Raw genomic sequence first — 22,971 nt, forward strand, 5'->3', positions numbered from 1 at the left:
GTTTTTTCCTCTCCTGTCTCTTTAGCACCATAGGGATCCAAATTGCCGTGCTATTGCTGCCTCCCTCTCTTCCACCAACAGCAGTTCTGTTTAATTTCCAGCTGCTGCATCATCGGCAAGGTATATTATCTTTCAATTTGGGATGGCAAAACCAAAGGTTTAAACAGATAAGTCCGCCTTCAGAAACCCTGTTATAATAGCAGGTCTGACCCTTGCATCCCCTGAAGGAAAAGCAGAAGGCTACTCAAGCTGCCCTCTTTCTGGCTGAATGCAGCCCATCCAGCTCAGCAAGGTGTCCCTCGAGCGCTGCATACCAGCCCTGCTCTAATAAAAGCCTGCTTTGAGTGCTTGCCAGCTCGAGATCTGAACTGCTGTTGTGCTCCTGAAATGGTGTGCAGGCTTTATCAGGGGTTATCTCCTCATCAAATACACCTTTGAATGTGTATGGGAAGAGAGGCGCTGTAGTAAGTGCCGCAGTTTTAGTGGCTTATCAGAAGTGCCTTTTATAGCTAGGCACAGGTCTAGCGACTCCCCGATGGCCACTTGTATTTTTCTGGACAGATTATTACAGAGCTAATACAAGTTATTAAAGAGATGGTGTTATTTCTGTCACAGCCATCAAAGTTGAGGTGTTGGTATTAACTGATACCCAACCTATTATGGCTTTGCTAGGGATCCTTAATGATTATGCTTTCAAAGGGGGACTGTCTGCAGCTAAGAAGGTGCCTTTTAATTGGGAGCAGTATCTGCAAGGAGCAGAAGCCACGTGGCTACAAAGTGGGTGCATTACCCTTTGCAAAGCAGAGCTATTGGGATTCACGCAGACCAAATGCCCATAGAAGATGAAGGGAAGGCCGACATAAAAGTGGTGCTTCATTAAAAACAAGCTTGGAGTAGCCATGTCAGCTCTTAACAGGCTGAATGGATGCAAGCCCACTGTGTTGGTGGGACAACTCCTGAAAGTTTGGGGATTTTTAAGTAGGACTTTGGGAAAGAAATTGTGTGCTCTCATCTGAGGCTTCTCTCAGCTGCATGTCAAGCACTTTGTGTTTGAAACAACTGCAGTGCTGTAGCCCATGCCTTGACTGATAGCGCCTGTACTGCAATACCCCATACGACAATTTTCTCTCCCTAGCTGCTGTGCCAAGCCCTCTCTCTGTGCCAGTGGAGTGCAGTTCCCAAGGTGTCCAGTACTTTGTAGCGGCTGCATTTGGTACCCCCAGGCTTTGGAGGATAATTACCCTGCCAACAGGCAACAGTAGTTTGGCTGTAGCAGCCAAACACTGAATTTTCCTCAGGGCACCCACTGAAGTGTTTCCCAGGGCTCAGAAGCTCCAACCACCACTGGCCCAGGCACCACTCTCAGCAGTGTCTGGATGACAGTTGCTGCGTGTTCCCTGCAATGCCAATCCCCAGCTGCACTTGCTGCGCGGGATAATGCTGTGGGGGAAGGCAGGGGGACACAGTCTATTTGTAATACAGATTCTGTGTGAGCCACACTCGTGAAATGGCTGCGGCTGGCTAGAGATCTGTTGTACCCTTTATCCTTTGGTCTAGCCTTATCAATGTCAGCTCACACAAAGAAGCTTTCAGCTCCTGCAGGAGGCAGGGGAATGAGATGGACTGGGCTGGCGGTGGGTCAGTCGCACAGCACAAAGCTATTGCTGCTGTAAGAAAGCGTCAGTCCCCACCTAGTGCTGAGCAAATTCACAGCAGTCCTCTGCTATTGATAATTCTCTTCCCAGATGGCTTGTGCCAAGAGAGAAGATGATAAAATTTACCACGTGGAGCTGGTGACATCAGTTGTCAGCTTCTGGTGCGTGCTTGCAGGAAAGCAGTCTCTGGAGACTCTCAGCCTGCGGTGGAACTGATGCGGGCTAAGCTCAGTCACGCAAATACGTGCCTTTACTATTGCTTGCTTCTAGCCTGTGGACCTGGAATATAACAGTGCTGGAGGACAAAATCATCTTGATACACTTCACCAAATTAGATGTAGAGTACGAAGTTGGATGTGACCATGACTATGTGTCCCTCTATTGGAATGGAAAAGAGCTGGATCAGTAAGTCTTGGGTGCCTTGGAGGAGTGAGGGTTACTGGGTATAATTTCTTGTCATTCATTGTCATGAAGAACAGCAAATCTAGCTGGCTTTTGAGAAACCTTTTGTGTTTTGCACTATGAATCTAAAGAGCTAAAGGTGACACCCAAATGGAGGAGGGCAGGTGGGACTGAGGGACATCTTCATGTTTGTGCTGGCATCTAGTACAGTGCAATGGGTGTCTCAAAAATGTCTTTCAACGGTACATAATTCTGTGCTACCTCTGCCTTGTCTCCAACATACCCATTTCACTCCTACAGACCCTGGGTAGCAGAATAAACTGAGTGCTTAGCCTTGCTTAGCTGGTGTGCGTCCAGACGAGTTTCCGATGTGTTAGCACAGCCAGCAAGTATCGCATGCATGGGAGACACAGCTCAAAGGCTGGCTCTTCCTTGGTTCAAAATTGGTTATATGGTGCAACAAGCATGCAGATTACTGGGTAACTGTACAGATGAGACTAAAAGAAACGTGGCCAGTTGTCCCTCTCAAAGGTATGCTTAAAACTGAACTGATAGAGAATAAATATTTCCTGCAAATACTGGCTGCCTCTGCACTCTAACTTCGTACTAATGGTGATGTGTTGGTAATGATGTTAATCCTTAGTCATGCAATTCATCCTTGAGGAATATTTGGTTGTTCATGTGGTTGTTTTGGTTGAAGTCCCATCTCCTCAATTTCTCTATACCTCCTCTAAATATTTTATAGGTAATGAAAGCCAAATAGTCTCTCCACTCAGTGAGATGAGACCTTCCCTATGGGATCTAGCCTAACAAACTGCTGTGAGATTTGCCTGCATAAATGTATGTTCAGCCCACCCTTACACCAGCTCCTTGTCTCCCTCGGGTAAAGCCTGCGGGGATGTGTTCCCAGCCCCTCTGCTGGCAGAGCTGGACCAGGCCACTGTTATGTTTGTTTCTGATGGGAGCAATGCTGGCTGAAACTTTGAGCTCACCTTCATGGCCCTCCATAAGGACCTTGAAGCAGGTGACTTCACTGATGCTGTAGAAACTCCTTTCCTCTCCTTCCTGACCCCCTTAAAAATAACAACTATCCTTAGTGTGCCTGGGTTCCTTAAAAATCAAGTTGTTGATTTGGGTTTATTAAAAGTACCGTATAATCCCGTCTGTTAAATTGTCTCCTTTCTCGTCTGAGTATTGCAGGCTCGGGCTGTGAAAGTGTCGCAATGTTAGTGGAAGAGGGGAAGATTGATACTGCTAATTAGCCTGGCTTGTATCCCAGGAACACAAAGTGCCACTGGCTCATTGAGGGTCCAGCAGAGTATGTCGTAAAGGTAATAAAAGGAGGAACTGCACTTAAACCTCTGCACTAAGAACTGTTCGGGGGAGCGATTCAATAAAATCCTGCCAGAAACATCTGTGACACGCAAGACTGTAAATTGTAAGGTTTCCAGGTCACTGATTCTTTGCAGGGCATATTTTGTCAATTAGACGTCACCTCTGAACTCATGTATGGAGGGGCTGTGGCTGTTGTAAGTGCTTGAATTCTGTAGGCACCAATCTCATCTCAGGATAGCTTTATCTTGAAGTCCAGCACAGATTTGAGGGTAAAGGGAAGGTAGAGAGCATGTTGCAAACAATATAGTCAGCCTTTTTCTCAAGGCAGCATCATAAACCCTAAGCTACTCCTTAGCCCCGTACCAAGGCGTCCGCTTCTCATTGCACGTGGGCTGTCTGATAACAGCTCCCACTCATAGTACCAGCATCTCTTTATTTTTACTGCCTGTTGCTGCTTGTGTGCAGCAAGCATCCCACCGAGCTCACCCCAGCCCGTGATGAGTCACCTTGCCATTTACATTGTTCAAAGCAGCAACATCTCTCCTGCCCTGCTGCCTTGGCCAAGGGGTGGAAAAACAGTGTTAAACCTAGGGATGCTTGAATGGTATGCAGCCTGTTGCTTGGGTTGCCGCTGCTCTGTTGGTGTGAGAACTTGCAGTCTGGATTAAAAACCAAACAAATGAAAAATCACCCACTTTCCACGCTTGAAGGAAAAGCTCTTGGAAGGGCACTCCATATGGGACACTCACCCTTCAGAAGTACAAGGCACTTGTTGCGGTAAAGATGATGGTTGAAATGCCTTAAGGCAAAGCTTAGGCCAGCTTCATCTGCAGACCTGTCTGTAGCCTTGCACAGGAAGGAGCAGTCAGGCCGAGATTGCCAACAGACTGTTTTGTTGCAAAATGTGACACACTCACCAAGGGATTCATGCCCAAATTCCTACAAATTCTAGCTTTTCTCCAGGCCATGGTTAAGAAGGGTAAGTGTTTTGGTCTTGATGCTTCCCTCTTGCTTGTCCACTTTGCAGCTGGAGTTTGAAGACTTTGCTGCGGAACTTAGCCTGGGCTGCATTTATGATGCAGTTACTGTTCATGGTGATGAAGAAGAAGAAAACCAGTTGGGTGAGCACTAATTGTTTCAGACTTAAATTAGAAATCCCTGTGGAAACTGGCATGTTTTATCACCAAAATATGCTCTCTGGTAACATGTTGCTCGGTGGCAATGGTAAGGGCTTCTGCAGGAGCCTTGAGGCTTGCCTACCTGCCTTGCCCACCACGATGCGGCCAAGTGCACCATTGGCACAGGAGATGCCACATCCTGATCCAAGGCTGTGCTTTCTCATGGAGAGCTGGCTGGTGTTGCAGGGCTGGATATAGGGCCATGGCTCATGTTCTGCTGCAGAGCACACCGGTGTGTGCTGCTGGATCAGGCCTCCACTCTGTATGTCTCTCTCACAGGAGAGAGCAAAAGCAACTTTGCTCTAAGTGTCATTGAAAAAGACATGTTCAAAGTAAGGCAGAGTAAAAGAATGGTTGTCGATGGGTGTCTAATTCTACTGAAATGAATACAAATTCTTTATGAATTGAACTAATTCTGTTGGAATTTCATTAATGAAAAATTGCTAACCTGAGGCATCGCTTTCCCACGCTTTCAGAAGGAAATATTTTTTAATTCCTCACTTTAAATCTGCTTCAGTTTTATCAATATAAAAATGTTTAACTTTAGTGAAATAAATGTTCTTTTTTTTTGAACATCTATATTTCCAGATGTTCCTCCTACTTGGATGAAATGAAAACATGTTGTAACACCCCATCTGTTTTTTAAAAAAACAGCTTTCAGGCACCACACTCGCTTTAGCAGAGCTTGATATCTATTCTTAAGGTGAAAAGCAATCTGGTGCTCAGAAGTGAAGATATTTGAATTGAATTCTGGCTACCTGTTTACAGGCCTGTATGTCAACCAAAAGACAGAGTAGAGTGATGAAGGGCTGGTGCTCTTTACACCAAATAAGCTGGGTAAGAGGCTTGAACTGGCCTGGGTTTGCCATTGACAAGTGATCTTTGGCAAACTGCTTCTATTTTTTCCCCCATCTATTTTGTCGTGGTAATTTAGTTGCATGTGTTTACCAAATGCTGAATAAGTACTAACACTACAGTTCCCTTGAAAAGAAATCTGGTTTCCATCGGAAAGGAGTATTTAAGTGGGGGGAAGGCGGCTGACAAATTTGGAACTGGAATCTTTCGGGGGGGAGCTTTCAGCATCACAGAGTGTTTCACTAGACGCTTTCCAGCACAGCTTTGCCATCGGAAATTCAGATTCTTACAGGAAAGCTCCTCTGGAGTAAAGTGCAAGCTTCCTATCCAGCTGCAATTATGGGACTTCCAGATGCTGTGCAAACTGAACACTCTCAAGAGGAAGAAAAGTCTAGCAGCTGCTTTCTAGGTCCTCAACCTGTACATGTAAACCATTCAAGAGAGACTCTGCTCGCACCCCTCAATGGTGGCAAATATAATTCTCAAGTGTGGGGGGGTTTGTGCGATGGAGGGCATTCACACTGTCTGTTGAAGATTACTTGTAATTCCGCTATGAGAAAATTAGGATTACTTTTGTGTACCTGTAGCTTAACTGTAGTAGATAAATTCTGGCTGCTATTGCTTACTGATATCACTGATTATCATTGCTTTGCAAGCCCCTCTTCTGCAAAAGTTCTTGTTTTAATCAGAAAGTCACCAAGCCTCTAGGGTTTTGGTTTTTTTTAGAAACTTAGATTAGCTAAAGCCGCAAGTGCTTACAGGATGACATTTCTCATCTTAAAAATACAGCTTCTTGTTCATTCCAACAGCTAATCTCCATGAATTATCAGCTCCCAAACCAGTGCTGAGTTCAGGGAATACCGTGCTGGTACATTTTGAAAGTGATGGGGAGAGCAGCTTCAGAGGGTTTAGAGCCTGGCTCACTTTTGTTCATTCAGGTAAGTAGAGAGATGCTTGCTGTGTCTAACAATGTCCACGTCATCTGCAGCTATTCTTAGACCCCTGAGCTTATTTTTTAGGCTAATCCTGCCGCATTCTGTCAAGGTAACTTTAAAACAGAATAGCTACTTGTGGCAGAGCTCCCTTCCCTGAATAAGGGAGATGAATCAAGGTTGTGGGGGTTTTTTTGTTTTGTTTTGTTTTTTTTTTTCCCCTCACTGAGAAATGAGATGACTAACTCCTGTTACCTGAAACAAGCAGCCTTGTTAATTCTGTCAGTGTGATATTCCCCTTGAAAAATCTCATTAGAAGACAGTCTTGATCCTGGGGGCTATTCTGCCGTTGTTGCTACTTTCATGAATGTGTGCCAGCTGCTGCTTGAGGGGATGAATAACTTTTCCCTTCCAGAGTGGGGACTTTTTGAGCGGACAAGCCAGAGCTATTGACCAAGTCAGAGCTAACTCTTATTTCCTCTCTTGCAGAGGAGGCAGGAAGAGAAGATTCAGGATTAACTACTGCACCAATGTTGCCTCTGAAGGATGTCCCCTTAAGTAAAGAAATTGAATTCTGTTCAGTTGATCTGGTCTGAAGAGCTTTCCTCTAACATATAAGAGGATTATGCAGTGAGGCAGATGCTTTCTGACCTCAAGTCCCCTTTTGTGCACTTCTTGCATGGATGAAAAGTGATAGGCAGGTGCTCCATCTCTCATTCTCCATATGTGTGGTACGTCCTCTCCATTCTGGTTGCATGCACTTCCTATTGGGAGCAGGGACACAGTGTAGAGGATGGGAGAGAGCTGCTTTCAGCGCCTGAGCCTCGTTTGCTCTCTGAAGTGCTCACTTCCTTAGGATTCAAGCTTTCATGTATCTGTTTTTCCTTCCTCCACCACTTCCAGACAGAGCAGACAGATTTGGTCTCTCCTGCATCTTTGGCCTTGCTGTATCCACTGTGTGAGGTTATTTAGGAAAACAAGAAACTTGCCTGTGAAAGTGTGACTAGTTTTCTGGCTCTCTTGCAGACACCTGTGGCCTTCCCCCCGTTACTCCCCAGTGGCTGTTCAAGCGTGTTAGTGGGGCCGAGGAGGCCTGTCCTCGCTGTTGGCCATGGCACGCCGCCCTGAAGCTCCTTGGAGAGCACCAGTGCAATGCGGCTGTCATCAGCCCTACGTGGCTGCTGACAGCCACCCACTGTGTGCAGCTGTGAGTGTGACCAGCACGTCCCCAGGCCACCTCTGCTCCTCTCCCCATGCTGCGTGCTCCCCCTGCTCCTTCAGGCTGGGGCGCAAACAGATGGAGAGCTATAAATTATATTCACACCTTCGTGTCCTGTATCAAACCTTCTTTCTGCCCTTCCTCCATGATCAGTGATTTTAGAGATGGCAACAGTTTGGTCTCGCTTGCAGAAGATCCATTAAAGTTAATTGGACTATCTGCTATCAGAGCTGTAGCAAAGCCAGAACTGACGCAACGCATTTGTTTTGGTGAGAAACTCTTGCTCAGCAGTCCTGGGAATAAGTGACTAATTAGAGAAGAGCCAGAAGGGATGTATGACTGCTGAATAAGGAAGCTGTATGGCTGACTGTAAGTAGCTCCAATATGTTTGCTTTCATTATACAGATCCAATAAACCCTTGCACTGGACTGTGACAGTAGAAGACCATGACAGAGCCCTGAGAGAGTCAACAGAACAGGTGAAAACCAAGCAATACCATTAAAAATGTTTACTTTGGTGTACTTGCCCCTACAATATTTCTCAAAACAGATCTATATGCACAGTTAAAACAGTGTTGACAGCAAGGCAAAATGACTGATATGTAGCACAGATTGAGGAATGAGAAAGGAAATTCAGTTACTCTGGTCTCTTTCAACTAACTTGCAGTTTATAGAAGTATGTTTTATATCCGGTTCTTATTACTAGCTGTAAAAAGTCTTAAAATCTAACAGAGATGACTGAATGTCCTCAGCATCTTACTTTCTTAGTGTTGAGCAATATATCTGTCTATAAAAAGCTTGCTGACTCTTTCTTCCTAATGGGGAAGAGGAAGAAATACATGTGGAAAAGAAGCACAAGTGACTCACGCTAGTCTTCTGCAAAAGCTTAGTGGCTTGTGTTTGCACAATGAAGCAGTCAGCCTTCACTCTAGGCTCAGGAGGTCTATATAATCTGTCCCAGCAATCTTCTCAACTGAAAAATGGAGAAGTGGGGGATTTGTCTTCAAAGTCTTTGCACCTTGTTTCTTTTCATGACCTATTTTGAGCTTGGTCATTGCTTGTGGGATTTTTGCCCTCTCCCTTTACAAGTATGCTTTCAGGATGTACTTAGAGGGCAGCTTGTTCCTTCTCTGCCCTGGTCACAGGTGAGGCAGGTGGAAACCATTGTGGTGCATCCCCACTTTGACATGCTGAGCTATGACTCCAACATTGTCCTGGTGCAGCTAGACATACCTCTGGAGTACAACGCTGCTGAGGCCAGTATGTCTGCCCAACAGCACAGAGATATCATCTTCCTCTTCGCTCTGTGCTATGTCTGGATGAGGGATCATCAAAGAAGGTGGCTCTTCTGATTTTGCATGTTTGCCTATTATGAGCAGAACTCACATTTCCATCTCGTATTTTCTTCCTCTGCCCAGAACTAACCTCAAATTGGTTTCCCAAGCAGATGGGAGCCGAGCTAGGCAGTTGCAGCAGACATAAGTGCCTGTACTTGAGAATGAAATCTGTGAGAGAAATTACTACTTCAGTCACCCCGGAGGGATCACAGCCAGGATGCTTTGTGCTGGCGTTGTTTCTGTAGGAGGCTAGGACTCCTGTCAGATAAGGTAAAACTAAAGGTGAGCGCTCGTGAAGATGTCTGCACATGGATGTCTGTAGATCATCTAGGGAAAGGGACTGGGGAGGACAGAGGAGAAAACAGCATGTAGCAAGTGACAGTTAAAAGCTCCATCAACTTGCTTTCCCTGGAGTGGACAGTACTTACAAGAGCAATAGATGCAGTTGATCTGTATGGGAGATATATGCAATGTGCAGTGCTGCTTGGAAGCGGGACCACAGAGTTTAGTAGTGTTTCTCTGGACTGTAATTTTTATGAGACCTGTGGAAGAGAGGATGTTCTTCCCTTGCACTTCCCGAGTCCCATACCTTATCCCAGTGAAACACTTCCCATTGTAGCTTGCTTGGAACTCTTTTTCATGGCACTTTTTTCTCAAGAAAAACTATGATGACTTCTATTGTTTCTATAAAACTCTTGTATTGAGAGCACTGTTCAAGAACCGACTAATCTCCCTGAAATCATGAGGCAAGCAGGTAAGAACAGCTGAGTAAATAAAAGGCAAAGTAATTCTGACTGAGGCACTGTCAAGCCAAAATGCGGGTTCTGCTCAATACTGCAATCTTATGGCAGACTAATAAATTATGTGTAACACTAAAGTGCACTACTCAGTCATATTTTGTCTGCAGCCTGTGCTCAGTCTTCACTCCACGCTGATAAGCAAGCCTTTAAATCACTCCGTTGCAGGCTAGGGCTGAGTTGCACCAATGGCTGCATGCTCTGTTCCTGCAGGAGGCTTTTTCTTGGGCAAATCTGATCTGTGACAGCTCTCTTAGCCACAGCAGTGCGGAGGCCAAACGGGATAACTGCGAGTCCTCTCTCTTTTGGTTCCTAGGGTGGTTCTGGTGGGCCCTTGGTTTGCAACAAGGAAAATGGAGCATTTGCTCTTTACGGCATTGTCAGCTGGGGTGTTGGCTGTGCCAGCCCAAAGAAACCAGGGGTCTATTCAAGGGTGAGGATTTTCTTGTACTGGATAAGACTGCTGATGAAAGGTGAGTTTTCTTTGTCTGAGTGAGATGAGTCTTGAATATAATCCCTTTGTATAAAAGATCCCAAGTGCATTGAGGTTTTGTCTGGTAGACTTTCTGAGGCAACTTAAGAGGGAGGAAAAAAAAATCCAGGTGATTTCCTGCAGAAAGTCTCCACTTCCTCCCCTTCCTCATGCCTTGCCACTAAACCAAGTGTAGCTGAAATGAGAATGGGAGTTTCAGAAGCATAAGACTTGCATTTAGCACTTCTGGCTCTCAAATTGACTATAATCTTTGGACAGATACTTTTCTCAGTAAAAAGCGTCTACTTGTGAAAATGCCCACCAGCCCCACACTTTGATGGGCAGAATAGTTTGGGACAATGCTGTAAACTGAACTTGTGCGTCTGTGTATCTAGATATATTTAGCACCACATTCAGGAGTCTGCAGGATAAATTTCACCAGAGAAAGTGCTGGAGAAAGAGTAGCGTATGCTAGTGAATAAAGACTGATTGCATGAAAGTGATGATATCTTACAAAAAGAAGAGGGCCCCTGTTCTTAAACTGGGGGGGCCCTCATGCAGAGAAATGAGGGGAGCAAACCTGTTTGGGGTGCTCCATGTGAACCCAGCATTGCCATACTACTTCGCCGCACCAGCGGTCTCTCTTCTTTTTTCCCCAGAAGTTTCTTTCCTGCTGAGGCCCCTCAAGTCAAGGTGAATTTGGCTTCATAGTTTCATTGGCAAATGGAGAAATCCACCACTTTATCTTGTTTAATCTGATGGGATTTGAGAGATTTCAAAAAGCCACCATATAGCTTCAAGTCTTTTTTCCGTGCTAAATAAACTGATTTGTCATTCTAAAGAAATGTTTTGCTTTGGCTCAAGTAGTTGCACTGGGAAACTGCTGATGCAAAACCTTTGTCTTCCAGAGCTTTATTCCTCCTCCTTCCCCGCATGTGCACATGTACAGCCAAGTATGTAATTCTCTATTTAGTGAATAGTTGTGATTGTCCCACAGCATTTCTTAAGAAAGAGGAAAAACCTAATCCTGGACAGAGTTTTCATGTTTCTGTCCATCCTATATTTTATTCTATTGCTGCCAGCAGAAAATGGAGGACTTCTGCTAACAGGAATAAATTTATTTTTTTTTCTGTATCCTGAACAAAGTGTGCTGTACTTATGAGCAGGAAATTAAAGTATATATTGAAGAAAAGAGCACATTGTGGAAAATGCTCCACTCTCAGGTCAGATGAGCACTTGGACTCTCCTGCTTTGTGCTGCAGCTGCTGGTCTTTCTCCCTTGTGGCATCATTCATAGTCCCACACTGACCTAACAGAAATGTTAGTACAGGTGCTGACTAAGGGAGAACTTTCTTCTAAACTAAAACCAGTTAACAAAACAAGTCATCACTTGTATGGTAGCCAGACCATCCCCACAGATAAGCTGGGAGCTGGCTAGAGATGTTCCATACACTTGGATCTGACAAAACTGGCTGCTGACCACTGACTCTCTGAAGGCTGTAACGGCTTTCATGGATTTACTGTAGGTCAGGCAGTTTATGCAGGGAATTGCTCAGCTCTGTAGCTGTAAATCTTTCCCAGAGGTGGAGGCTGTAGCATTGCAAACAGTTTTTACACATGGCTTTGTACAAAAGGTTCAAAGCCCTGAGGGCTCTTTGAGCCAGATACTGACCATTGGCTCCTTCATCTGACCTTCGTATGATTGCCTTCCTATTGCGGGAAGCGCTTGGCCATGCTGTCTGTTTCTGAGTTTTGTATTAAACCGTCTCTAAGCGTGCTGTGCCTCTCCTCACGTGCTGACCAGAGCGTCCTGCAGGGCAGTGGCAGTGCACGGGAGACCTCAGCGCAGGAGCAGCCAGCGAAGCTGCCCACAAAGCTAACGGGGCAGGCGTGCACGCAGGGTACCTGCAGAACCGTGTGGAGCTGACGTGTGCCAGAGCCTGCGGCGCTGGGTTTGCAGAAGGTGGTGGAGCTGGTTCAGTTTAGGAACAGCTTTGGGCAGAGCCTGGTAACAAAGTCTGAGTCTCCTAACATCTCGGTGCAAGTGGACACAGCTCTCTGGATTTTGTCCTGGGAAGAGTGTGTGTGTACACACAGGGAGAGGGGAGGGAGGCTAGTGAGCAGAGCCACGGGAAGAAAGACTCTGTTGTGGCTAGAAACAGTGAGTTCACGTGGAAGAGCCAGGGGTCCGTCAACACTGATGCTGCAGGTTTCCTGTGCACTTGGGTATGGTGCTTAATCTGTTCTCTCTCCCTTACTCTCCTTGGAATGAGGTATTTTTTTATTATTTTTTATTTTTCATGTTTTGGACTGAATTTCTCAGGGCAGGGACAGTTACTTAACCTCTTATGCATGTACTGGAGCTGTGGTCTCGGGTGAAGCGCTCTGTCAGCTTCTGCTGCTTTTAAAGCACAGCAAACGGCCCCGTCCTACTGATGTGCCTCCTCCTGCCTATTAAGCATTTAAATGTTTCTCTGCCTCTGATGCTGTGACAGTGTTGGAGGAAGACTGATGAAAAGGCTGAAGTGCCCCTGAGTTACTGGGTGATGCTAGCTCTGGCAACAAATTGGAGAATGCTGTTGCTCACGGCTTTAAAAAGCAGTCTGTTCAGGAGGGGACGCGCTACCGGCTCTGCTGGCAGACTTGTGCTGTAGCCAGGGTGTTGGCATGCAGCGTGTGCTTTCCTCCTCTTCCCATGGGCACCCTTGCTGGTGCTCCAAGACATCACACCACTGAGACAAAAATAGGTCCCCCGAAGTGATAAGCAACGGGAGGTGGGGATGCTTTCTCTATTCGGGAAAGTGCAGTAGAGCCAGTGACTGTGGGGACGTCATTAGCACAGCAGCTCCAGGGCTGGTTAGCCTGGCCTGGAAACGTACGCAAGGCTCTCGCCAGCACTGGAGCGGGCTTGTCTCAGCTGAGCTGCTCGTCGCTGCGTGAGCTCGAAGTCACCGCAAGCGCGTGGTGCTGTAATGACCTGAATTGGGGTGTCACCCTGACTGCAAAAATTCTTTTTAAAATGAACCTACAGACAAGCTCTTGTGGCTCAGCCTGCTGGGCTTTACTCCCTTCCAGACTGCGGTACCCATGCTGCACTGCCATTCCCTGCTGTCCTCCGCTGCAAGCACAGGGCCCGCGTCGTCCAGCAGTGCTGAGTACGTGCAGGAGCCCTTGCCTCACCCTTGTGCAAAGCGATGATGTGATTAACTCATTGCTCTTCAACCTAGACTGCGGTGGAAGAGGTTTCTGGTTTTTTTAAGGCCAGGGTCACGCTTCCACCTGTGCAGTGCTGTTCACACTGCAGCACCTTCCTCAGGAGGCAAATGTTCCTCATCTCCCTTCTGGATTTGAAGGATTTCTACCCAGCAGAAGGGCTCAGCTCTCCCCACTCTGAGCTCTCAGCATCCCGTGCAGGTACGCAGAGACACGGCGTGGTGTCAGCATCCAATCTGAGCAGAAAGCTCATAAAAGTTGGTGTGGGAGGAAGCACACTTAAACAGAATTTAAGCTGCTCTACAGAGGGTATGACTTTAAAAACTGCTGCCTTGGGAGGCAAACAACCCTATTATGCTTGGTACTAAAGGGACATACAGTTCTCATTAGTGATCTTGTTTTCTCTCCTCCTGCTCTGTTATAACCACTCAGATGCTTCCAAATATTTCCCTGTTGATTTGGTCTCTTATTTAACAAGTGTTGAATCTGACTGCACTGTGTGTGCGTGTAGCTACAAGCTAAGCCTCCTCCTGTGCTTCTGGAGAACCAGCGAGTGCATAGACAAAAGCATAATATTTCATAACTCTTGTCAAGGGCTGTTTGCAAGGTCAATTAAAAAAAAATAAATTACAATTCTTCCTCAGTAGTGAATGAGCATTTGAAGTTGGTAGGCCCATTAGCCTAGGTCCCTGATCAACCTGGTATCTGTTTATCTGTTTTCCAGGCATTGATTCAAAGCATAGCTCAGAGCAAATCTGCAAGCAAGTCTGCGTTCCTCTAAGGCCCGGCAGCTCACTCCTTTATGCTGCCTAGCTTGCGTCTGCTGCCTGCATCTATGAGGCTAAGGTGACAGGACTGCCTTGTGACCCTGTACACTTCGAGAACTCCTGCAGGCTTGTACCAGCCTGCATGCCGGACCTTAAGAAATGATCAAACTGATGGGAAAGGGTTTAAAAAAAAAAAATAAATTAAATCTGCCCTGTGTAGGGTTGAGCTTTTTATCAGAGCCATTTGTTTTGGCCAACTAAATGTGTGCCTTTTTAGTGGCTGCAGTGGCTGTGCTCTTGCCAGTGATATCAGGATATTCAAACTTCCAGCAAGTCCAGTAATACCAGAGGATGGAGGTGGAACCAGTTAAAAAAAAAAAAAGAGAACTAAATATTGGAAAACCATTTCCCACTAATTTTATTGACTTGCTAGACTATCTTCAATCATAGGCAGAACTGGCAGGTTTTGTAGAAAGCTCTTACTGTCTTTTCTTAATGCTTTTATCACTGAAGTGCACATTTATCCACAGAATGTGCGTCAGAAGTGGAGTTAGAAGAGCCCCGGGGGTTTATCTCTGCTCCTTCCTTGTCAGGATACGTGGGAAGCACAGAGTGCTCTTGGATACTCCAACTGTCTCTGAAGGGCATGGCAAAGATTATAGTAAAGCATCTGTCAATATCATCATCACTGAACTGCCAAGAGGAGTTTCTTGAGATTTATGAAGAGAGCCAGAGAGGAAGAAAACTGCTAGGTAACAACAAACAATCCAGCTGAGGACACTCAGTCCTAGAAATCTCTCACTTTCACTTGGGCCACTTTCAGAAAGGGTTTCCAGCTGAAGTTGCCTGGCTCCGATGTGTGGCAGCCTTATGTTAAGCTTCAGAGCCCAGGCTGTAAGCTTGGCTGAAGACCTTAATCCCTGTATCAGTGTGCTGCGTTGACTCAGTAGAAGAACAGCCCTCTTGGTACACTAAAGAATGGTAAAAAAAACTATACAGAAATAAGCTATGGTATTTGGGCAAACCCTTATGGACTCTTGTCTATATAAGTGACTTGTGACCTCCTGTATTGACAGCTTCTTTTTCAAAGTCAGTGCCCCTTCCTCCATACCCTCTGAGACAACAACGTGAGATGCAGTGATGGTACTTATTATTTACCTCTTGCAGGTGGAATGAACGACACTGAAGCATTAGCGCCTGGGAAACAGGGGTGTGACTCTTTATACCAGAAAAGGTATTATCTTCTATGCAGAAGGCTATGGTCTTCCTCACCTTGACCCTGCTGAGGTGCAATCCAGTCATTGAGACACTAGTCTAGATGAACACAATCCACAGAATTAAAAGAAAGCTAAATTAAAATGAAAGTGAGAGCTTTAATGTTGTTTAGTGGAAAGTTTAAGTTTCTAGAGGTCTATATGTTTGCATGTGTACTGCACACTGTGCAGTTAAGTAAAAATCTAGTTGGAAGTGCAGTGTGGCAGAGAGCAGGAGCACACCAGGGAAACTCCATTTCAAAATGCATGGTGGAAATGCTTCTTGTTTCCTGTTTTAAAGGCTCTATACACAGAGTAGGAGAAAAGGAGGAAGGGGAAAAAGTGGAAGAGATAAGATGCAGGGCGGTATTACCTACATCTGTTTAAAATGGCAAGTCAAATGCCAACTTTCTTGTCTGCTGTACAAGATGTGTAGTATATAAACATTTTTTTATTTCAGACAATAAATTTCTACCTTCGCTGTATTGACATCTTGGGACAGAAGGGAGAACACCTGTGCCTTTATGTACACAAGTGATAGGCTTTAATTTAGCTACTATCACTGAAATATTGTAGGGTCACTGGAGCAGATTTGTGGCCATGAAAAATACAAAACAAGGTGTCAATGTCTGAAGGGGTAAAGAATAAAACATGCTTTACTGTACAAACCTGAGGAACCAATATTTTAATAGTCTGTGGGGGTTTGATTTACTTCTTCCCCCCCCCCCCCCCCCCCCCCCCGCCGCACGCAGTCATTCTGAAAAGGATTTAGAAGTACAGAGGAGCATTACAGGATTCAGGGGTCGGTCTGGCTCTCTACAGGGAGAGATTAAACAGACTCAACAGGCTGGAAAAGATAATGGAGAAGTGCATGGCTTCAGAGACTGCTATGAATGGCACAGAAAGGTGACTAAGGAATGCTTAGCTCCTAATTTTTGCAAGGTAAGGAGTACGGACATCAAAGGGAAGTATCAGACAGCAACTTGAAAGCAAAAGGAATTAATTAGAACTTGTTGGCACAAAATGTAAATGGGGAGGGGGGAAGTAACGGGAAAGGAGTGGAGGAAAACTCATGAAGGCTAGATCTTGCAGAGGTTTTATTGGGTGTGCTGGAGGATCTCTGACCTGTGAAGATGTTCCTTCTCCCAGCATCCCCTCCCAGCTCTTCAATGTGGTTTTTTTTTTTTTCCCCTCTGTCATCCCCCTTTACTCTGCCTCTGGATAGGTTTAATTTATTGTGATTACGGATGTTATAAACTAGTTATACAGAAGCATTTCTCCTGGGTCGGTATTCGCATTGATAACCTGGTACACAAAGTGTGGTGGAGAAATCAACCATCAGCCTTTGGGAGCCCTGCTGGTGAATTCTAGTGTATGTGCTCTCCAAGTATTTTCAAAATTAAGTGAAGTCTCTGGAAAAAGCTTTTGGATAATAGCCATTCTGGGTTAGACCCTCATCCTCTTACATCACACAAGTGCTGTGATGGCTAATGCTCTAGAGAAGAGGCCCTATTTAACTTCTATCTGGGTGTAGATGAGGGCTATGTGCATGACCATCATAGCTCTCATATAAGGGAAATAAGCTGGTTTTTGCTGACACTTTGTTACCACATGTGGTAGTAATGCTTCCAGACAAAGACCTTTAGGGTAATGAAACATGCTAGCAATATTTTTTTCATTAAGAAAAAAACACCCACCAAATCTAAAGTTTAGCATGTCAGTTAACTCTGAGTTGGGAGTGAAAGGACAGGAGAGGAGAAAGGTAGAGGATGTGCTAAGGGGCTCTTAGAGCATTCCACAGCTGTCTTCCTCCAAGAACTTATTTATAAATGCACACAAAAAAATTCTAAAAGTATGCCTATTGCAGCTGAGAATAACAGTTTAACTATCATAACTATTTATATGCAGGACAGAGGAAAATAGTATCAGAAATGGGGCCATCAGTCAAACTTTTCCCTGAATAGGAGTCTAATAGATAGCTCCCTGGAGTGTCCTCCAGCACACAGACTTGCTGCTGTGTAATAGCATTTGTTATGGCTGGCAGTTTTTCAAGGTTGGGTATATTAAACTAGATTCCTATGTCTATTTATATGCCAACATATTGAAACAACCTGGTTTGGGTTTTTTTGGTTTTTTTCCCCTTCTTCTCTAGAGCCGGTGAACAACAAGTCAGTGGGTGCCTGTCTCTAAACCAAATAACTTTTACTGAGGAACCTAAAACATAGACTTGGGCTTTAATGTCAGCATGAGCTAAACTTTAGGATGATGGTATGACAGGCAAAAAAGAGGCTGCAAAATCCAGAGAGCCAGAAAGTAACCTGAAAACAGTTTAGCATGCTTAACAACTGAAAGTACCTATCAGTGGAGATGGAGTAATGGCAAAAATTCCCTATCCCGTCTCATTTTCAGTTTAAGTCCAAGAATGAACCCTTAAGTAGTCTAGCAATTTTTCAGGATAGGTAAAGCAAACAAAATGCCTAGCCTCGTAGGTAGACTTGGGGCAGCTGATACTGTGCAATGAACTGAACAAATCCTTGCTGGCCAGCATAGACTTCTAAACAGTAGGGCACTTCTTGCAGGACAGGGGCTGGAGGTGCTGCCTGCTGCCTCATCAGGAGGTGGCTGCTGAGCAGCCACATTACCGGCATTGAACATCTTTCAAATGTGAATAATTCCTCACTTTTCTGCCTTTCCACAGAGTAACTTGTATGACTTTTGCCTGCATTTCTCAAATGGTGTTTTTACAGTGGTAGTGGTGTGTTTGGATTTGCTTCTAGCTGTGTTATGCGGTACCATGCAGTCTCCTGTGCTTCTCCAGAGGCCCGGACCTGTAGTGAAGACGGTGCTCTGCTCCATTGGCCCTGCTGCTTTCAGCATTGAATACTTGATGCTCAGGGTGCAAGGCAAAGCCAAACTGTACAATCACTTCTCTCTAAAGATGAACTGACCTGTTTGACCTAAGCTTCAAGAAGGTACTTGTTTTCAAGATGCCTTTACTGACTTTCTCGAGTTTTTACATACAGATGTTCTCCAAACATATGAAAAACAAGAGGTCTTCGAAGCTCTAGCCTGGATAAAACTGACTGATATGCAAAATGCTGAAGCTTGAAACAAGCCTAAAGTGAGTTTGAGTTTTGTAGGATTATGATGAACAAGGTCTGGCCTGTAGAATAGGAATGTAGTAGCTTTCCCAATTAGTTTGTCCTCTAACTGAACACATCTTTTTACAGATGAACTTTTAAAATGAGTGTTTCAAGGTTCTGCTTTTAGATTGGCTCTCACCTGTGATCCATGCTTTTCTGTGGGGGTGACATGTCATATAGGAATTGCCATGGTCCCTGGTGAAAGTCCATTTAAAACTTAATATTAAAGCTGAATTTAATGCTCTACATTCTTATTCTTTCCAGGACAAAATCGTGGCAATGCCCTAAAAAATCCCAAGGAGATGAGCTCAGAGTTGTCATGATGCACAGAGGTCATCCTTACAGATCGGGAAGGAATGATGGAGTCACTGGGATACCGCATGAGATATGCAAATTCCACCAGGTGAGCATCTGAGTTCTTCTGGCTTTTGTAACTCCTTCATGAAAATCTGCAGATATCTGTGATGTGGTTTTTAATGAATCCATAGGTACTTCAGTGCATGTTAGAAAACTGGGCAAGTTCCTCAAAGAAAATTAGGAAAGCTGGGGGGTACCAGTATCTTCTTTCCAGCAAACAGCAGACAGATCTGACACCTCTGGGCAAAGCTCTCATCAACAAGCATGTCAGAGGCCTGAATGTGGTATAACTGAAGGGTTAACAATGGTAATGCTAAACTATGTCACTAAAAATCTTTGGCACTTTCATCTGTTTCCTTTTCTTCCTCCCTTATCATGCTTAGTTAGGGTAAGAGAGAACTTTCCATTCACGTGGCAATAGCATAGACTTCTAAAATGTTTGAAAGCTTAACTTCAGAAGTAATGAATAATATGACCAAAATAGATTTGGATCAGTATCCCAGCTTTGATTTTTTTTTTCTTTTCTCTTTTTAATGAGCATTACAATCCCTTTTGCCTTTGCTCACATTTTGATAGCTATCCCTAGGAAATAAGAGCCAATTGTAAAATATGACGGCATTGTGACTTTGTTCTTTGCTTTGTGCTGCAGCTGCTACTGGAGAATTGTAGCCCCATTAAAATCCATTATTCGGCTTGAAGTCCTGGACTTCTGGACTGAAAGAAATCTGTCTAATTGTCATGGCCAACTGATGGTGTATGAAGGATTTGGACTAACCAAAGAGTTAACAGGTGAGAGAGAGCTCACCTTAATGCTGGGGTGAGAGAAACAGAGGAGCTGAACTAAGTTTCTCTTGCAGACAGACAAGGGAGTTTTACATGGCTCACTTCCATGCTCCAGAAGGGATTTCCGATAATGCTTGGAGCTACTTCAGCTAGCTCAGTATCTTTCCCTTCCTAGAAACACTTTTGCAATCAAACGTGTTGGATACGAGGTCCTAATCATGGCATGGCTGTGCCTTGGAACAATGTGAGTCTGTCTAGGTTGCTTTTTCCCAGGCTTGAACTTGCAGTGTGACAAGTTGCTGTGTGTGCCAAAGACAAGCCAGCAGGTCAAAGTGATGGGGCCAAGGGATGGGAAGCTTTTCCTACTGCACTGCTAAGCGAGGGGAGGTACCTACCCACGCTGACTAAGGAGCTGTTGGCTTGATTATGTAGGATATTGCTGGGGAAGTGAAGCTGTGCAAGTATGTTCTGTATGTGGAAGAGAAAGCATAGATCGGAAACTTAAGCTGTTAAAGCACTTATGGATACAAGGTTCTTTAGTGCCAGGTCTCAGTTACGTGAGACTCTCAAAGTGACTCATTCCCCAGAGAATATGGGTGTTCTGCAGTCCTGTGAGCACTGCATAGTGTCTTGCACAGCCTGAGGCGGGGGCTGCCTGTCAGAGCAGGGATTTCTTCTGACCAGTGTAGTCCAGGCAGTGGGCACTTGCCATTAGTGATTTGGAGTGGTTACAATGGGTGCCTTTATCTGTTTGAAGAAGGCTCCCATTCTGGTTACAAGTATAGCAAGTTATCTTCTGATCAAGTCTGTGGTCTAATGCAAGAATTCAAAGCTGAATGATATCAGGATTTTGTGTTAAGAGGCTTTTAGAAAGGGAAATCTTTTCTGACACTGCATTTTGAAAGCCTATACCTTACAGCCCTCAAGAGAAAAAGGGGAAAGTGGAAAGCTCATGTCCCATTCTGGTCTATTTTGCAGGCAACTTCTGTGGTGACGCTTCTCCCTATCCTATAAAATCCCGAGGTTCAGTGATGCACAGTGACCTTCCCTTCCAGGGCTGAGGCAGCCATGAAAGGCTTTCTCTTGACTTACTCTACTCGGGAAACATCATCCAGTAAGTCTATTATGATTTTGGGGTGGGGGTGGAGTAGTAGAGGCTAAAGTATGGCTGTTACATTTAAAAAAAAAAACAACTATCTGTTCTGGAGAGAAATGGCCATTAAAAATAAAAGATCTATTAGGGATCTTGAGTGCTGATGATTAGATGCATAAGTAGTGATCTAATTACTGTGCTCATTCCCCACTATAAACCTGTAAAAAAGAGATACTAACTTAGCTGTTACTCTCTGTATGCCCCCTTCCATTCTGCTCTATGAAAACAGAATCCCCTGTCCCCATGGCTCGTCTGTTATTACTTCTGTAACATCTCTTCTGCTTCTTCACCAAGTAGGCAATACTGCTGTTGGCTGCCGCTGTTCCCACTGCTGGCCACCACACCCGCCCCCAACCCAACCTCATTTCTGCCACATACCCAGGGAGCTATGCAGTTAATTGGGCTCTAAACTTAAAGACCAAAGGAAACCTTCCTCACTTTCTTGCTTCCCAGGCCAGGGTACAGCTGGTGACATGGGCGGACAGTTTTCCCTGTGAATAGCGCTGCTCTGGCACCATTAAGCAAATTAGTACTTTGATGCCTCAGATCAAAGAAACTTGGAGCTGGAGAGATGTGTCCAGTCTGACTCTTCTGTTTCTGTGGAAGCAAAACGTTTTGCATTTCTAGCAGCTTGAGCCATATCTAATCTCCTTCCCCCATCCCCCTTTCTCCTGTCTTACCTATGCTCCTCACTGCTGTGTGAATGAGCACATCTGCTTGTCCACATAACTGGCAAATGTGTCGGGCTTCAGAAGTAAATCATAGCAATTAAATTTCCTGTATTAAAATTCATCAGACTTACAGCACCATTAACAGAGATCTGTCCACTTTTTCACATGCACACACGCATTTCAAAGATGCACTCTAACTCCCAGCTCTCCAGACTAGGAGGTGCCTTTTCCATTCACCCATAGCCAGGCTTGAAAATCCTCTTGGCTCAGGGTCCCCTCCCCAGAATAACCTGTGACCTCCTCTGCATTTGTGTGCCTCAGGTAAGGCAGTGCTTTCCTTTCAGGTCTGGAACCTGGAAACATGAAGGCTGCTGACAAAGGTAAGACCGGTTTTAACCTTCCATAAAGCTGGTGAGAGGGAAGGAGTAAAAAGGCTATTTAAAAAAAAAAAAAAAAAAAAAAGTGCCCCCACCTCTTTTTATGCACGTTCTGTATTTGTGCCTTGGGAGTTAGCCTCTGTCATGGGTAAGTGTGAGCATTTGGGTATGAGACTGTCACCAGCAACATTAACCATGTCAGTACTAAATGTACTTTCTGCATTCAGCACATCCCTATTTTGCTGTATTTGCTTTCAGTTCCTGCTGCCAGAGCTGCTACGTATGCTTGGAGAAATGCATGGCTACTTGAAGGAAAAAAACCACACAAAACCAACCAAAACAAAACCCCACCAAAACCCTCCAAACCTTAGCCAATTCCAACAATCTCAAATGCGTTGGATCCAAGATCCTTGAACCTGTCTCCGCACTTCGTGTGAGGACTTGAACTTTAGCCAGGTTGACCAGCCTGCCTGAAGCATGTCCCCAGCTGTTCAGCCAGAGGGACCCTCAAGGTGGAAGTTTAAAAGCCTCATCAAGCTTCTACACCTTTCATGTTTCCAGCAGGCTCAGTCTCCTCTCTCTCATCACCCCGGGAAGTATGCTGTCAGCCCTGCTCTCCTTTCACCCCAGTAAACTGGGGTGTGCTGGTAGACTGTTTTATTTATGGAACCCCTGAAAACAATGTAGACTATTCCACAGAAACATGTAATAAAATGCTAACATGCCTACAACATGACGTTCTGCATTTTGATCAGCTTTGTGGCAATTATAAATGCAAGGTGAAAGAAACATCTATGTAAGCACTTTAGGAGCGGCTAATGAATTTTTAAGTTTGAGTTTGGCCGTTAGGAAGGGTTATTCCAAGTGATCCTGTATGTAAGGTCTCTGTGCCTGGCCTCTAGATCACTCTAGATCACAACTAGTTTCCCAAGTCTATAGCCCTTTTCCTGGTTGAAGAGTTCTCTATGTAAATGGCATGTAGAACTTGTGCTTTGAAGCCATGCAAATTTTCACTTTAACTAGCAGAACTTAAAATCCAATATTAAGATCTCTGCTTTCTCCAATATTAACAG

At 44.8% G+C, this 22,971-nt stretch overlaps 1 protein-coding gene across 1 annotated transcript in view; it reads left to right on the top strand.

Annotated features, from left to right (window-relative positions):
* The window catches only part of OVCH1 (ovochymase 1), a 39,999-nt gene that overhangs the window by 10,541 nt on the left and 6,487 nt on the right, over positions 1–22,971 (top strand). The window contains 21 exon segments of the mRNA XM_041118207.1: positions 1,136–1,195; positions 1,198–1,252; positions 1,926–2,060; positions 2,924–3,081; positions 3,258–3,388; positions 4,420–4,513; positions 6,235–6,363; positions 6,847–6,915; positions 7,384–7,564; positions 7,982–8,054; positions 8,721–8,827; positions 8,829–8,914; positions 9,023–9,182; positions 10,004–10,182; positions 14,692–14,913; positions 18,192–18,317; positions 18,822–18,960; positions 19,564–19,703; positions 20,676–20,731; positions 20,733–20,811; positions 21,866–21,901. Coding sequence (XP_040974141.1) covers positions 1,136–1,195; positions 1,198–1,252; positions 1,926–2,060; positions 2,924–3,081; positions 3,258–3,388; positions 4,420–4,513; positions 6,235–6,363; positions 6,847–6,915; positions 7,384–7,564; positions 7,982–8,054; positions 8,721–8,827; positions 8,829–8,914; positions 9,023–9,182; positions 10,004–10,182; positions 14,692–14,913; positions 18,192–18,317; positions 18,822–18,960; positions 19,564–19,703; positions 20,676–20,731; positions 20,733–20,811; positions 21,866–21,901 — 2,415 coding nt within the window.

This window comes from Aquila chrysaetos, chromosome 17 (genome assembly GCF_900496995.4).
Source record: "Aquila chrysaetos chrysaetos chromosome 17, bAquChr1.4, whole genome shotgun sequence".
NCBI classification, from domain to species: domain Eukaryota; kingdom Metazoa; phylum Chordata; class Aves; order Accipitriformes; family Accipitridae; genus Aquila; species Aquila chrysaetos.